Source organism: Delphinapterus leucas, chromosome 6, assembly GCF_059928025.1.
Source record: "Delphinapterus leucas isolate spDelLeu-1000000601 "Yukka" chromosome 6, BTC_Dleu_Yukka2, whole genome shotgun sequence".
NCBI classification, from domain to species: Eukaryota; Metazoa; Chordata; class Mammalia; order Artiodactyla; family Monodontidae; genus Delphinapterus; species Delphinapterus leucas.
In genome coordinates this window covers 38,573,751-38,590,269 of record NC_143134.1, presented here as the reverse complement: position 1 = coordinate 38,590,269, position 16,519 = coordinate 38,573,751, and the positions used below count along the sequence as shown (strand labels likewise).

General features: G+C 37.5%; 1 protein-coding gene across 1 annotated transcript in view; it reads right to left on the bottom strand.

Annotated features, from left to right (window-relative positions):
• FANCC (FA complementation group C) overlaps positions 1-16,519 on the bottom strand; it is a 264,472-nt gene that overhangs the window by 170,525 nt on the left and 77,428 nt on the right. Inside the window, exons 2-3 of the mRNA XM_089913032.1 lie at positions 6,041-6,283; positions 4,290-4,374 (exon numbers count right to left, since the gene is read on the bottom strand). Of these exons, the coding sequence (XP_089769158.1) occupies positions 4,290-4,374; positions 6,041-6,205 (250 nt within the window). The 5' untranslated portion in view covers positions 6,206-6,283. The remainder of the gene's footprint in view (positions 1-4,289; positions 4,375-6,040; positions 6,284-16,519) is intronic.

Here is a 16,519-nt window from a genome sequence, read left to right as displayed (position 1 = left end):
ATCTACTGCAATTTCATAAACACAGCATTTCTAAGGGCTTCGTTAACAAGAAATAAGGAGAATACAAACTACAGTAAGCTATCTCGGCATTTTCAACCACAAACCAAAGGACCCTGATAGTAATTTTAAATCCATTTTCCCCCCATAAACTTAGGCTCTCCTAATAACTAACACCACCTCTGAACAAACTTTATCAGGGGTTATCCTGAGGGATATTCCTATTTTTCCTAGCTTTTATGAGCTCAATTACATCACTGGCTTGCCTGAAATCAGTTCATTGCAAGAATCACATAATTTAACCGCTGGAGATCCTAGGGTTCTTCAGGTTGAACCAATGCCACTGATTAAAAATCTGACTGTTGTACTTTCTATGTTTTAAATATCAGAAGAAATTATAACTATCTGTATGTCACAAGTGTGACAAACACATCTAATGATATGCTTATGTAAGCAGCTTCCCATGTTATACAGAATGCAACCTGATGGGGAGCATTTCCAAAAATCAGACACTCAGCACTAAAGAGAAAAAAGACAGAAAATGCTAATTATGGAGTGTGAATCTAAAAGAATCCAAAAGATAGGAGTTTTCCCCAGGTGTTGAGTGACACTGCACATTTAGTTCAACAAGCATATTATTTTTTACTTTTCTCTCAAAAAGAAAAAGAAGAGCAAGAGTAACTTGCCCCCAGCCTTTATTTCTTTGCCCAGAGTCAATGCACTGAAATGCACTGCTAATGAGCTTACTTTGCTTTAGGGATTTAAAGATGCAAGCCATCACCTATTATTCATGAATGCTACCAGCACTGTCTACAGGGGATGGCATCTGTCAGGCTCCTCCCTAGAGGCTCAGACATCGGAGCTGGAGCACTGGGGATCGAAAACTGCCTGGGATTCATCATGCAGACAGTCATTAGTGCAAAGCTCCCATCTAAAAATGAGTGTAAGGGAAAGGAATATACCACCATATATTTGCCACCTAATATTTTATTTTTTGATATCTTGAACTGAAAGCTCAAATGAAAGCTGAATTAATTCTATAGTTTAAAAGTGTGATGGCAGCATTTTTTTAGACAATAAATATTTGTTTTAAGCTGCCAAGTTTGGGGGCAAACTCTCACACAGTAATAAAAAGCATGAGGAAAACAGGTTATAGCTATAATATGTTAATCATGAGCTCAGACCTAGAACCTACTAGCCAGAACTCCAAGGAGGTGAAGGCAGTAATTTTATGGAGAGAACACCACTGAATAAAAGGTGTTTTTTCCCTTTCTATTAACTATTTTCTCTCTTCCCTTTGTGGAGTCTTTTAATTTGCAAATCCTTCCTCCTTCCTTATTATCCTTATTTCTGATCCTAGTCTCACTTACTTACTTCTTTCCTTGATGGAAACTGTTTACTCTTACTGTACTTAAAAAATAATTTTGATATTACAAAACCATAAGAAAATATCCCTTCCTGGAAGAAAGTGCCCAACTAGTGAAACAACAGTGGCAACACAGGCAAGATTTGATTACTCATGAGTTCTGTGCCTGTCAGTCTCCTCTACTAGCTCAAAACCAAATGCATACCTCAAACAGGAAACTGAAATTTAATGGGCAGTTCAAATGGTAACACAGGCATTTAAACAGAAAGAGATGGAGAATTTGTTTCTGGTTCACAGAGGGGGCCAAAGTAATAGAGATTAGGTGCTAAGGAAAGATCACAGACAGATGCAAGTCTAAGTCCACAGGGAAAAATCAGCCCAGTCTCTCACTTTTACAAATAAAGAATCGGAGACCCAGTGAGTTCTTGCCTTAGTTCTTGCCTTAGAAAATCCTATCTCATCTATTTTCCTCCAAGAGTCAGACCCCGCAAAATCTCCCCTGTGAAACTCTCCTTCCCCTCAGCAACTTAGTCAAAGCTCCACAGTACCAACCATCATCCTGACTCTGGCTGATCTCCTTAGGTTTCTTTTTTCCCTGACTGGAAGATCCTAGAGGGCAGAAATTGTGAGCCATGTTTTCCTAGGGCTTGACATTAAAAAAAAAAAAAAAATAGTGACTATATACATTCACATGAAGGTGGCTGGTGGTAAAGCCAGGACTGGAACATTTCAACCACAGTGGTACAATCCATGGGGGCAGATCATTACAACAACATGGGCTTTAGAGGAGTAGGATCCTGGATTTTATTAGTTCTATATTCTGAGAAAAGTGACATATTTAGGCTAATCCATAAATACCTATCCTGCAAGCCTATCAAGAACTCAGTTAGACCCACGATGCAATCCATAGAGAACAGTGCTCAGCACAAAGTGAGCAATGCGTTCTACTTCAATTCTACAACCCAAACTTTCCCACATTTTAACATTTCTGAATTAAGGATGTGTCCCACATCCACTAGGTACAATTAAAGGGCATATTATTTCTTTTTTCTAAAAAGTGGTCATTCAATCCATGAAGTATCTAACGATAAGTGATGCCTTTAAATGGAGGAAATTCAACAGTTTCTTTTCCTTTCTCCTGCCATCAACAGCATTGGCCTAGCTCAATGTTTTTCACATTTTTGGTCACGACCTATAGGTGGATTGTAAAATCAGTTTTGGGTCATGAAAACCATTTTAAAAATGGTATAGTGAATATGAATTGCACATAATAAAAGCAAGCATTTTTTCATGAAACGTGTGGGTGTATGCATATAAGTGTACGTATGCATATATATACATGTATAGAAAATGTATTTCTGGTCAAAGGTTTTTTGAGAAACACTGGCCTAGTTGAAATATATAAATTTGGGGCAGGTAAGCATGGCCCTAGTAGGCAAATACAGTGATGGCTTCGCCATTTTAGATCAAGAACTTGAACAAGCTAAGTGGGTAAAGGAGGAAGCGTCAACTTAAGGGGGAAGAGGAAGCAAGAGGCATTAAGTGAAGAGGAAAAGGAATAGAATGAAGTTGGGGGTGGAGCCAGTAAGTTTGAGTATATGCAGTGCACCCATGCATGTATGCTCATGGAACCAAATGCAAATGTTGTCCCTTCCCCACCTAGTTCAAGCTCCTTCTAATGACTTAGAACAGGCTAGGAAAGAGATACTGTATAATTCTCTAAACATCAAAGGGGAATATTCTTATTATTTTTGATTCTACTATCATTATATTATGCAACTAGTCTCTGACTTTAAAAATATGAAAAGTAGGGGGCTTCTCTGGTGGCGCAGTGGTTCAGAGTCCGCCTGCCGATGCAGGGGACATGGGTTCGTGCCCCGGTCTGGTAGGATCCCACATGCCGCGGAGCGGTTGGGCCCGTGAGCCATGGCCGCTGAGCCTGCGTGTCCGGAGCCTGTGCTCCGCAACGGGAGAGGCCACAACAGTAAGAGGCCCGCGTACCACAAAAAAAAAAAAAAAAAAAAGAAAGAAAAGTATATATTACATTAGCTAACAATATAGTCAAATCAAGGCAATAAACCTCCACTATATACCTTCAGATGTGCCTATTCACCCTATGCTAAGCTCTGGGACAACAAAGAGAACTAAAACCACAGTTCCTGCTGTTGAGAGGCATTCAGTCTTCCAGGGCATCAGACAGGCAAACCAACAATTAAGGAAGGTTCCTAACTCAGCCCTAGCAAGGCTATTTCGAAGAAGATTTGAGGACATGAGATGAGAACAGAGTTCCAGGCAAAAAGAACTGCATGTCGCAGGCCCAGACATCAAGCACTGTAGTAATTTAAACTGTCTACAATGCATGTGGTATAGCTGTGGAGGATTAAACAGGAAATGAGGCTAGACAGGTAGGCAGGAGGTCAGTGAAGGAACACCTCCCCCAAAGTATCCCCAAATTCCTCTTAACCTTGAGTAAAACCAAACTGTCACCCCTAAATAATGGCAGAGCCATAGCAGAATTCAAACACTGAAGAATTTTACACATGGAAAATGGTGTGTGAGTTAATATGAAATTGCAAAACAAAGAAATTATTTCATTATTATAACCATTTTACACTGAATTAAAAATGAAGTTGTAACAATCATCTGGGAGTTTCTGCCCTCTAATTCAAGGAGTTCTGTTCTCCTACACATCTGCATGTATGTGTTTGTTTGTGTGTGCTTATCTATATACACATACACAAACATATATGGACAACAATAAAGGGTGCCTTCTTTGTAATGGAACAAGGAATACATTTGATAAGTTGTTTCATGAAAAATAAGAGAAAGGCTTATAATTTAAAGTTCTGTGTTTTGTTAAACAATGCAAAGATTAAAATTATCATTAGAAGTCTGTATTTTGAGAGGACATGCTTTGGATTCTTACCATATGCTAAGATAAAAGGATTCCAGCAAGTTTTTGCCAACAGTTGACCAACTGTGGGGAATCTTTCAATAACTGCACTTGAATCCTATAAAAGAAAATAATGTTTTGGTAAGTAAAAGGACACTACACAACTCAGAAAAGCCTGAACTGCCATTATAGGTTGAGGGAGCTTGAATGTTTCTTGTTTAGCATATATTTTAGAAAAGTAGGGGGAGAAAAAGGTTAGAGAAGATCTTTAGGTAAGTAACTCTAATAAAGTTTAACAAGCAATCACCATACTTCATCCTTAAACCAGGCCACCCAAACTAAGAAGTACAACAAGTTTAGGTAAAATCAATATTATTGCAGCATTAACTTTCTTTTACTCATATTTAAGTCAAGAAAGTCCACTTTATCTAAAAAATAACAAAGACTGCATAATAGTGAAAAAAAATTATAGGTGACTAACATCTATATAACACCATATGTTCATCCTGGTTTTTTTTTCTAACATAATAAGAGAAGTTCCTGAGGCAGCTCCAGTAGCACTATCTCAAAGAAGGTTTAGCAGGACAAGAACTCTGGAACTTGTAAAATGAAATAAAAGCAGCCGAAGCATATAGATACATATCTCTGTTTATTACTATTTGGATTACTATATGCTAAATGACATCATACTTGTCTGCAACGACCTAAAACCTGACACAAAAAACAATCAACCAAATAGAAAACAGCTTAAGATTAAAAAATACACTTGCTGTTGTACACTTGGCCCTTTCCCACTTCTTTACCTTTCAAGAAAGTTAAAAAATAAGACCAAACTGGGCTAACATGCACGTAAGCTGAAATGATAAGCATTTCCTACTGCTGAAGCAATAAATTCCTCACATTTGTCTGAGCATCAAGGTCAGTCCTGGACTTTCTGGAATCACTTTAAGGTCAAGTTACTAAAGTCTCATTGCCAAAAAACAATTTTAAAAGTTAGCATTAGTTGTTCATACAGACAGTATCTTTTCTTCTTCTTTCTAAAGACATGTGAACTCATATCATCACTATTAATTGTTCTTCAAATTTCCTACTTGCTTCTTTGATTAAGGAAAGAAAAGTATAACACAAGAACACCTACATTAAATGACAATTTTGCTTTTCATTCTGAAATTAGAAAATAAGTATAAACAAATAATATTTTGATATTATGAAAATACATTAATTCACAAAAATACCTATTGCAATGAAAGTAAGAAATCTTATGTCAAAATGAAAAAATACAAAATTTTGAACACAATAACGTACACAACAATAGTGAAGACACTCATAATCTTAATAGTCACAAGAAAAGTCCACTTAAAATATTTATAAAGAAGAGATCTTAACATTTATCGTCTCTTAGTAGAGCCTACTTTAGAATAGGGTTGAGAAAAAAGTAAGCATTTCAGCAAACCCTTCCAATATTTAAGAGATACAAAGGCCTTTAAAAGAAACCCAATTATTTCCTGACAACAAGTGTCGAAGTCTTGTTTATTTAAAAACAACTTGATTGGACGGGAAGTCTCATGTGACAATATAACTAATCAAGAAAGAAAGGACTGAAGTCATAATGAATCAGACACTAGGAAACCACATCCTGTCTGCAATATTTACAGGTAATTTGTCTGTCTAATCTTTCGTTAGGTCAATACCACAAGTCCCTGGACTGCATTCAGGATTAATAATATCTGGTAAAGAGTTCCTGATGTCACAAAATAACCTTATTATTTTGGTCCACTACTCACCATCTCTTTCAAGGCTTCATACAACTGCCTCAGGAACTCCTGGAACTGAGGCAGGTGAAGACAGGTGTCTTGTTGGGTTTCCAAAGTGGATGCCTGGTCCCATACAGAAAGCTTATGCATCCAAAACTGAAAATCAGAAGGAAGGCCTACTGAATCTTGAGCCATCTCAGAAAAAGGGAAAAGGTGATGTACCTTCACAGTGGTTTGTCACACACTGAAGGAAACAGTGAACACACATCAAATCTATAAGAAAGGGGGAAAGAAATGAAAAATTTAAAAAAGGATCTTTTATCAATGCCTTCATACCACTGATGAGTGAAAGGAGGATTACAAGGGACCAAAATAGCATGCTTTCTGTGAAGTCATCTTTGAGTTATTTTAAAATGTGTCACCCAGCTGTATCTCCATTTTTACCATCTGAACTTTTTATCGTGAGTAATATCATTACACTAAAAGTCATTATACCTCCACAGGCACATGCTAATTATGTACAAAAAGCACAGCTGATAATACTTTATATCTTCTTTTTAAGATTGAGCTATTTTTAAATGCTCTGAATATGAAGTTCATTTGAGTATTTTAATGTAATGGGAAATCAAAAACATCCAGGGGAGTTTCATAATAGTCTGTGCCTAAGAAATGTTTTTGAAGTTCTTATGTTTTATATGCACTTCTGGCTTCTCATTTAGGTGTAAAAAAAATCTCTATGCATTACTGTCTAATGAATTTTCTTCCTAGTTTCTCAATTCTGAGAAAAAAGTAAAATAATTCATTCCACATGCACCAATTTGAACAATCTGCTTAATTTAATTAATGACTGCTGTATATGCTTGGTCTCCATTCACAAGAAGAAATCATATTTTGGTAAAATAAGATAAACTCCAATTGCTGAGGAGGTATGCCAGTCCTAAGTGACAGAAAATAAAAACTCATAAACCTGACTTACGACATCTGAAGTACATGTTAAAAAGAATAGTGGAGTTACATGCAGAGTGAGCGAGTCCCTCAGGCAGAGATAGGTAAATAAACTCCAGGTGCCTCACCACCATCCCAGCTCCTTGCCATCCACACCCATGGGAAGCATACTGGGCAAAGAAGGGAAGGCTGCTTCTCAACAGGTGCAGGCTTTTACAGACTCATAGTTTCCTGGGGCAGGGATAATACTCAGCTATCTAATTTCAAAAGATTACTCTGAAAGTAGTAAGTGTGTTTAAATCTTCAACAGCGATAAAGTGCTCCCAATTAAATGCCAATAACATCAACAATGGAGGTTTTCATTACTAAACAGGAAAATAAGAAAAAAATAGCAAGACTGTACAATTTTGCTGCAGTGCAAAAAAAATCTAGACCAGGAAGATGAATGTTTTAAAATAGTACTAAAAATTTAGTTTTGAAAAGTACCATAAATTTTTTTATAAGTTTAATTATAGAGGGAAATATGCATACTGTCAAATGGCACATACATAGCCAAAAATCTAGATGTCTGATTCCTCTTTCTCTATCTTCTTCGTCCAAGACACCACCAATACCTGTCAATTCTACCTCTAAAATAAATATATGTGATTTCATTTGACCTCATTCACTTCTTTCCATTTCCACTACTGCCATTCCATCCTATTCCTGTCCATTTCTTCCCTAGAGTCTTCTATCTGGTCCCACCTATTCACCTCCAGTTCATTTTCTACACTGTCAACAAAAACAACTTTCCCAAGTGTAAATCAGACCTAGTATACTCCTGCTCAAAACCCCCTTCAATACATCCCTTGGTAGGAAATCTCAACCCCCTGCAGAAAAGATACCGGCTCCTTACCAGAGTCTCCAAGGCCTTGTAAAACATAGCTCCAGCACACCCTCCCATGTCCTATGTTGCCTCTCCCCAGCTGACCAGAGTCCACTCCAGGCCTTTCATCTGTTTACCAACACACCAAACCCTCCTTCCAGGCCTTTCTGCTGATGCCTCCACAGCTCTGAGCACACCGGTTAACTACCCTGGGCATTTATTTGTTCACTCAGTTATTATTGCCTCTACTGGTACATGCATTCTCTGTCTTCCCTGAATTTAGCCCAGGCCTGGGAAATGCTCAATAAATGTTGAATGAGGAAATATTTTTCAAAGTATAGTTCTAAGCTAAATGTTACAACAAAATGCTTTTCCAGGTAGAGCAATTTAATTTTTAAAAGGTAACTCCCCCAAAAAAGAAATTTTAAAGGTATTTTTATGTTATCTATGTAAAACTTAATTATTAATATCCCATTTTATAAATATAGTAATAGCTTACATATTCATATAATTACTATGCTCTTGGCAATATATTAAATACCTTATGCATACTAGCTAATTTGATCCTCACAACAACCCTATGAAATGGGTATGTACTACTATCCTCATTTTACAGAAGCACAGAGAGATTATGCAATTGCCCAAAGAAAGATTATGTAAAAGCCAAAGGAAGTAACTGTTAGTAAGTAGCAAAGCTATGGTTGTGGAATCTGAATTCAAAGACTTAAGCTCTAAAGTCAGTGCCCTTAAACAAAGAAATAAACTGAAGAAACAAACTGATGAATTTCTAACATGTTTCATATGGCTCTATATGTAAGTCAGTTTAGATATTTGGGAACATCAAATTGAAGAACTTTTTGATAGAAGAGACAAGAAACTATTTTATTTTAACAAAATTACAAACAACCTCTAGTTTAGCAATGGAAATGCATCTGATTGTTTTAAATGGAAAAAGCTTTAGGGATCATGCAGTACAGTGGTCCTGGACGCTCTATTTCACAGCCTATCTGGGGAGTGGGGTCAGTGGGAGTAGGGAGATGATAGTGGTTGTGAAACAGGTGGTACCCTGGCTGTGATGGTAGCAGTGGAGGTGCTGCTGGCATTTACTGTCCAAGAGTCAAGGATGCTGAACACACTGCAATGCACTGGGACAGCAGCTCAAAACGGAAAATGGTCTTCCCCCAAAGGCCAACGATGCCCCTACTGAGAAATGCTGACCTAATCTGCACAATCTGGAATGGGCATCTGTTGGTTTTGCCTGTTTACCATTCCTCCTCCATTTTTAGTTATAACACCTTACGTTTCCTTTAGGAAAGTATCTCCCCTATATTCCCCAAGTCTTGGCAGGTCCATTAATCAAGGTACCTATGCCATCAGTCAAGGGGTGAGATGATGATTCAAAATAGGCAAACTAGACTCTCTACTGGGAATCCGAATCTTGAGCAGACTGCCATAAAGGTGGAACTAAGTCATTCAAAGATTCTCTTAGTCTAGATCCCTATGCCATCTCCTTAACAAGGTATGACTTTTCAGCTTTCTCTTTAATTCTGTCAGCTACCCAGGGGCCATCTAATAATTTTTTTGTGTGTGTGCTTAAATTAACCACTACTGGTTTCTGTGATTTTCAATAAAAGAACACAAACTGATATAGTCTGATGTTATATAGTATCGGATACAAACTGATACCAGATAGTGAGCTGCAGACAACAGACCTTTGGAGAAAGGAGGGGAATTTAGAACTGCTACTGGGCCAAGTCAGGTAAAATGACAGTGAAACTTCTGTTCCTATTAGGGAACTGGAAACCAGAAGTCCATGGAAGAAGGTAATACAGATCAATGAGGCATCACTCTCACACAGGGGTCCTGAATCATTACACTCTTCTAGTAGGAATGGCCAAGTGAAACCACTTGACTATCAAAAAAAAAAAAAAAGTCACACATCTGATGACTTGCAGAGAACCTCACTCCTCAGCTGAGGGGCCAATGGGTCTTAGTCAGTGATATTAGGCTGTCATAAACGTAATCAAATGGTGACTCCAACTCAAGGTGTACTTTTAGATATGAATCCTAACTACTGGGGCAAATTAGTACTACACTTTGCACCTAGAATACAGTTAGGAAGCTGGTAAATGCATTTCTCCATGGGGATAAACTGAGGACATGAGAAAGCAGTTGACTTTCACCTGAATCAAAGATATAAATTCTGGATATAGCACATTACACTGGTCTACCATATTGAAGATATCAGGCTGATCAAAGTAGGAAGATACGGGTGCCTTGTTTGTATTCCATATGGTGGGATATAAATCCCATGAACATACAGGGCCTGCCACTTCAGGAAGTTTCTTGTAATCCAATGGTCTGTGGTCCAGTCAGGATATGCCCTTTAAAATGAAGATACACAAGAATCTAGTACCAGTGGTGGCCTCCGTTGTGGAGACCTAAGCAGATGGATGATAAGTGCAGGAAAGGAAATGTCCTTTCCTGTACTTTTACTGTACACCTTTTTGCAACTTTTCAATTTAATGCCATGTGTACTAGTTACTGACTCAAAATTAATAATAATAAACAAACAAAAAAGAAAGTGAATGATAAGTGCTATACCTTACACCTGCTAAGAAGCAAAATGCTTGGCTGATACCTCTGGGATTCTGAAGGTAACATATACTACATGGGTTTTAGACCATTTATCTGCTTCTACCCACTTGCCTGGCAAGGAGGAAATACGGGTAGGCCCAGAGGAATCATCACTATACAGCTTATCTGTCCATACTGAAGTGCTCTGCCACTCAGCTACGACCCAGCAGATCCTACACTCTTTAAAGCCTGTGTGGAAGATCTGGGTTCTGGAAAAACCTTATGGCAGGCCTCAGTAACTGGACTGATCTTCCAAGCCACAAAGCTGGGTGTACCCAGCAGCACTCTATCATCATGTGCAAATTATGCCTGCTTGGTCAAAATGCATGAATGAGGTTTTTGGATGCTATCTGTATATGTCTTGCTTGCTATGTCACAGAATTTTTTAAAATTCCCTTCTCTTTCATTTTCCCCTCTCCTACTACTGCATATATGAAGTATATTATTAGTAGATAAATTTGCTAAAATCTATAATTTACAGATAATAACAAAGATGGGAAAAGGAACCGACATTATCCAGAACCTCTGGACTTGAAGCTAGATGCATTAACCAGGCATTACTTTGAATTACCTCCCTTTTTGGAAGGAAGAGAAAGCTAAATTATGTTAGTGGAAAGTGTTTTAAAAATTCTTTGTATGGAAAGCAATAGGTTTGAATGTCTTGAGTAACCAAGAAGAGACAGTGGGCATATCTGTTGTTTTTGCCCGCCTAACACCCTTTTCCTGTTCTTTTAATATACAGTCAGCACTCTCTATCCACAGGTTCTGCATCTGTGGATGGAAATTTTTTTTAATTTCAGAAGGTTCCAAAGAATTTGCCATGCACCCGCTACTATTTACAAAGCATTTACCTTGTATTTACAACTATTTACACAGCATTTACATTGTATTAGGTATTCTAAGTAATCTAGAAATGATGTAAACTATATGGGGGAATGGGGGTAGGTTATATGCAAATACTATGCCACTTTATATAAGGGAATTGAGCATCTGTGGATTTTGGTATCTGCAGGGTCCTGGAATAACCCCCCTGCAGATATCAAGGGACAACTGTATACACACCCCACTTATGCTCTGAAGAAGTGCCCTTCCTTTCCGTATAGTTTTAATGAGACTGGTTTGCCTCCTCAGAAGTGGAAGAGTTACACAAGTCTAACAGATAAAACTAACAGCTAAGGAATACACTATACAAAATAAAATGAGTTTATGTCCTTTTTATCTGACATAAACCGTAGACTTTCACCCATTAAGGAGTTCTTTATGATGATCTCACTTAAAACACAAACTGTGTGGCACAAGTGAAATTCTGTTTATGATGTTTTCTTTCTTTCTTTCTTTTTTTGGTACTGTTCAGTGAGTATTTTTTAGTATTCAAAAAAAAAGTAAACAGCCAAATGAATCCTATGTACCCTTTAAACAGTTCAAACAATTATCAAGATTTTCCATTTTTTTTTTTTAAGATTTTCCATTTTTAAAGCAAATCACAGATACCATATCACTTTACTCAAAGTATCTTGATTTGTGTCTTTTTTTTTTTTTTGCGGTACGCGGGCCTCTCACTGTTGTGGCCTCTCCCGTTGCGGAGCACAGGCTCCGGACGTGCAGGCACAGCGGCCATGGCTCACAGGCCCAGCTGCTCCGCGGCATGTGGGATCTTCCCGGACCGGGGCACGAACCCGTGTCCCCTGCATCGGCAGGTGGACTCTCAACCACTGCGCCACCATGGAAGCCCTGTGTCTCTTTTTCATAAAGACTTAGAAGAAACTTAACTACAACATCTCTTTCATATCCAATAAAGCCAACAATGCTATCATCTAATAGCCCTTCTATGTTCAAATTTCTTAAAAACTTCCCTTTATATTTGGATCGTTTATATTCGGATCCAAACAAGATCCACACATTGAATGTAGTCAATATTGATATTTCTCCTTTAATCTGTAACAAAATGATGTAAAAACAAGGCTTCTCTAATCTGTAACAAGTACCCCTCTTTTATTTTTTTTTAACCTCTTCATATCATTTATCCCCGGGAAAAACCAACACATTTGACCTATAGAATCTTTCACACTTGTGCATTTAGCATTTCTTGTGGTGGTCTTTAACATGTTTTGCTCTCTCTTCTATATTGCTTGCAAACGGATAGCTAGACCTAGAGGTTTCATTAGATTCAGGGTTAGTTCTTTTGCAAGAATACTTCATTTGTGGTGTTGTGTTCTTTGAATCAAATCAGAAGTCACATATAGTATCTGGTTATCTCATGTATCATAATGTTGAAACTGATCAGTGGTTTCAGGTATTGTCAAACAAATCCATCCATTATAAAGTTCACCACCACCTTTTCTCTAATGGTTTTAGGATCTTCTGATGATCATTTTAGGTCCATTAGAGGTTGAAAAATAGTGATTTTTCTAATTTTATCCATTCTCCTGCTTTTATGATGTTTCCTGATGTATAGAAGTTTTACATTTTTAGGTAGTCAGGTTAACAATCTTACCTTTGGAACTCCAATGTATGTCTCTCCAATCCTGTGAAACTGCCAAAAGTTCTGCTAACTTCTCTCACTTTTAGTAGTACAGGCCCTCTTCTAGGTTCTTGGTCTCTCCCAGCTTCTCAAGAAATGAAAAATGCCCTGAGGTTGAAAAGCTGCTGTAAAATGTCTGCTCAGAACTTTGCACCTCCCTTCATCCCAAGATCTTAACCACTTGAGTCATGAGTACCTTCATAGTTCTCCAGTATCTTCCAAATACATTTTATCTGGCTTTTCTAGCCACTCTAAAATAGCTGGAGGTAAAGTCTATAATAAGTTCTCTTGATTAACCAGGATAGGTGAGGTAGAAAAAAGTATGATGCAGACTATATTTAATGCAAACATACTTTCTTTAAAATTGCACCCAGGGCGTCCCTGGTGGCGCAGTGGTTGAGACTCCGCCTGCTGATGCAGGGGACGCGGGATCGTGCCCCAGTCGGGGAGGATCCCACATGCCGTGGAGCAGCTGGGCCCATGAGCCATGGCCGCTGGGTCTGCGCATCCGGATCCTGTGCTCCGCAATGGAAGAGGCCACAACAGTGAGAGGCCCACGTACCGCAAAAAAAAAAAAAAATTGCACCCAATTTCAGTTCTATTTCAGACTATATAGTTGAGACCAACCTTCTTGCTGAAAGTTATTCTATAAAGCTACATGAAATATAAAAACGTAATTCAAAAATCACCAAAGAAACAGCAAGATAGTGTGGAATTTTCAGAGAAAGATCTTGGCACATAAGGTGGCACAGGCCTAGGGAGGCTTTTCTGGTCCTGAAGAGGTAGTTTAAAGACAAAGCAGCAATTTTGACAGCCTTGCTAGAGAGTAAAAGTAGGAGGCCAGGCCCGTCAAAGTGAGGTCCTTGTAAACCACCCCACATTGAGGACTGCACCCACAGAGGTCCACCCTGAGAGTATGGGTGACCCAGAAGCAAACCAGCCTGCATACAGACTACAGCCTAACTATGAAACTGAAACTGAATTAAGGTGGTCCCAGGTTGCTAGTGCTGCTAGGTACCTGCAAGATGCAAACAAAATCCGCTCTGGAGAAAAATAACATCATCATACCTTTCTAGTTATTTCTGAAAATAATTTTTCAAATCCAACAAAATTAAATAATTAAAGACAGGCACACAGGAAGAAAAGAACACATGAACAAGAACCCAAAAACAATGGACAAGAACAACAAAAACCCCCAAAACAGAGAGGTACTCAAGATAGTTCAAAAACTAGACAAATCCCTGGTGGCACAGTGGTTGAGAGTCCGCCTGCCGATGCAGGGGACACGGGTTCGTGCCCCGGTCCGGTAAGATCCCTCATGCCGCGGAGCAGCTGGGCCCGTGAGCCATGGCCGCTGAGCCTGCGCGTCCGGAGCCTGTGCTCCGCAACGGGAGAGGCCACAACAGTGAGAGGTCCACGTACCACAAAAAAAAAAAAAAAAAAAACTTGACAAAAACTGTAAAGTAACTAAGAGGGTCCCTTGTGAAGATGAAAGCCAAAATTTCATCAAGGAACTGAAAACTATAAAAAAATGACCCTGTAGATGAGAAACAAACAAACAAACAAAAAAAGCAGGAATTCTAGAACTAAAAAAAAACTGAAATTAAGAATTCAACAGATGGGTTTAACAGCTAATTAAACACAGTTGAAAAGGGATTTGATAAACTTGGAAGATATATTAGAAGAAACTATCCAGAATTCAACATGGAAAGTAAAAACAATGGAAAAATACAGAAGAATGGATAAGATACACAGAAATACAGTGAGAAAAAGCTAGAAAACCTATCTTCAATGCAATGAAAGGAAGAAAGGACCAACCTAGAATACTACACTAAGCTAAAATACTCTTCAGGAATAAAGGTAAAATAAAGCCTTTTTGACACACTGAAAGAATCTGTCACCGGTAAACCTGCTCTAAAGGACGCTCTTCAGGCAGATGGAAAATGATTCCAGATGGAAGTCTAGAGATGTCAGAAGAAATGAAAAAACAATAAAAAATGATAAATACATGTGAAATTTTAAATTAACACTTATGATATAAAATAAGAATAGTATTATTGGGGTTTTATACATATATATACTGAAATTAAAATATAAAAAACAATAGTACATATGCCAGGAGAATGACAGACTTAAAGAGTTCTAAAGTCCTTGCATTTTCCAGGAAAAGGAGGATAAAAATGTTAACATTCGACTTTAATAATTCAAAAAAGCATACCATAATTTCTAGGCTATCCACTAACGGAAGAATAAAAGACAGTGTAGAATCTCCAAGTTATCAGAGGAGAAAAATTCATAGTAAAAAACACTTAACCCCCAAAAGGGCAAGACTGGAGAGAAAAGGAATATAGAATAGACAAAATAAATAAAAAGCACACAATAAGATGGTAGATTTAAACTCAAATATATCAGTAATTATATAATATGCAAATAGATTAAATTCTACAAGTAAAAACCAAAGATTATCAGTTTTGAATTTTTTAGAAAGCTAAATGTTGTTACAAAAGACACATCTAAAACACAAGGATATAGGGATAACAGAGAGGCTAAAAGAAGAATAAGGAAAAAAAATGCCATGTTAACCTAACCAAAAGAATCAAATAGAGAGGGTGGGAGGGAGGCGCAAGCAGGAGGGGATATGGGGATATATGTATACATATAACTGATTCACTTTGTTATACAGCAGAAACTAACACAACATTGAAAAGCAATTATACTCCAATAAAGATGTTAAAAAAAGAAAATCAAATAGTTTCAATTTAAATACACTTTAGCGCAAAAAGCATTATTAGAGGTAAAGAGAATCATTTCATAATGATAAAATGTTTAATTTACCAGGAATACGTGACAATTTAAGTTTACATGTACACAATAACATGGGAATGTAGAACAACATATAAAGCTTAAAATATAACACAGAAATTAACTACAATGAAAAATAATAAATTCCAATCATAGCAGGAAATTTTCACACACTTCTCTCGGTAAATCACAGGATAATCAGACAAAAATCCATGAATTACAAGTTTTCCCTCAAAGCACACTCTAAGCTTATGTGTTTATGTACACTAGTAGAATGCTCGTAGCAGTATTATTCATAATAGACCTAAATTGAAAACAACCTATATGCCAATCAAGAGTAGAATAAATAAAATATTCATACAAGGGAATACTATGGAGCAATAAAAATGCAGAAACTACTACTACAGTCATAGAGATGAACTGACAATCACTGGCTGAGAGAAAGAAACCAACCCATAAGAATATATAAGGTATGATTCATTTATATAATGTTCAAAAACAGGTAAAACTAAACTGTAGTGATTACCCCCAAAAAAGCCAGGAAACCTGCTACATTTAGAGCAAAGGAAGCAGTATTATTGGGAGGGTATGTGAGAAAGGCTTTCAGGATGCTGGCAATATTCTATTTATTGACCTGGATGGCAGTTACATATGTATTAACGTTTTAATAATTTATTAAAGTGTAAATCATGTTTATGTACTTTTCTACATGTATTATTTCCACAACTACAGAAAAATT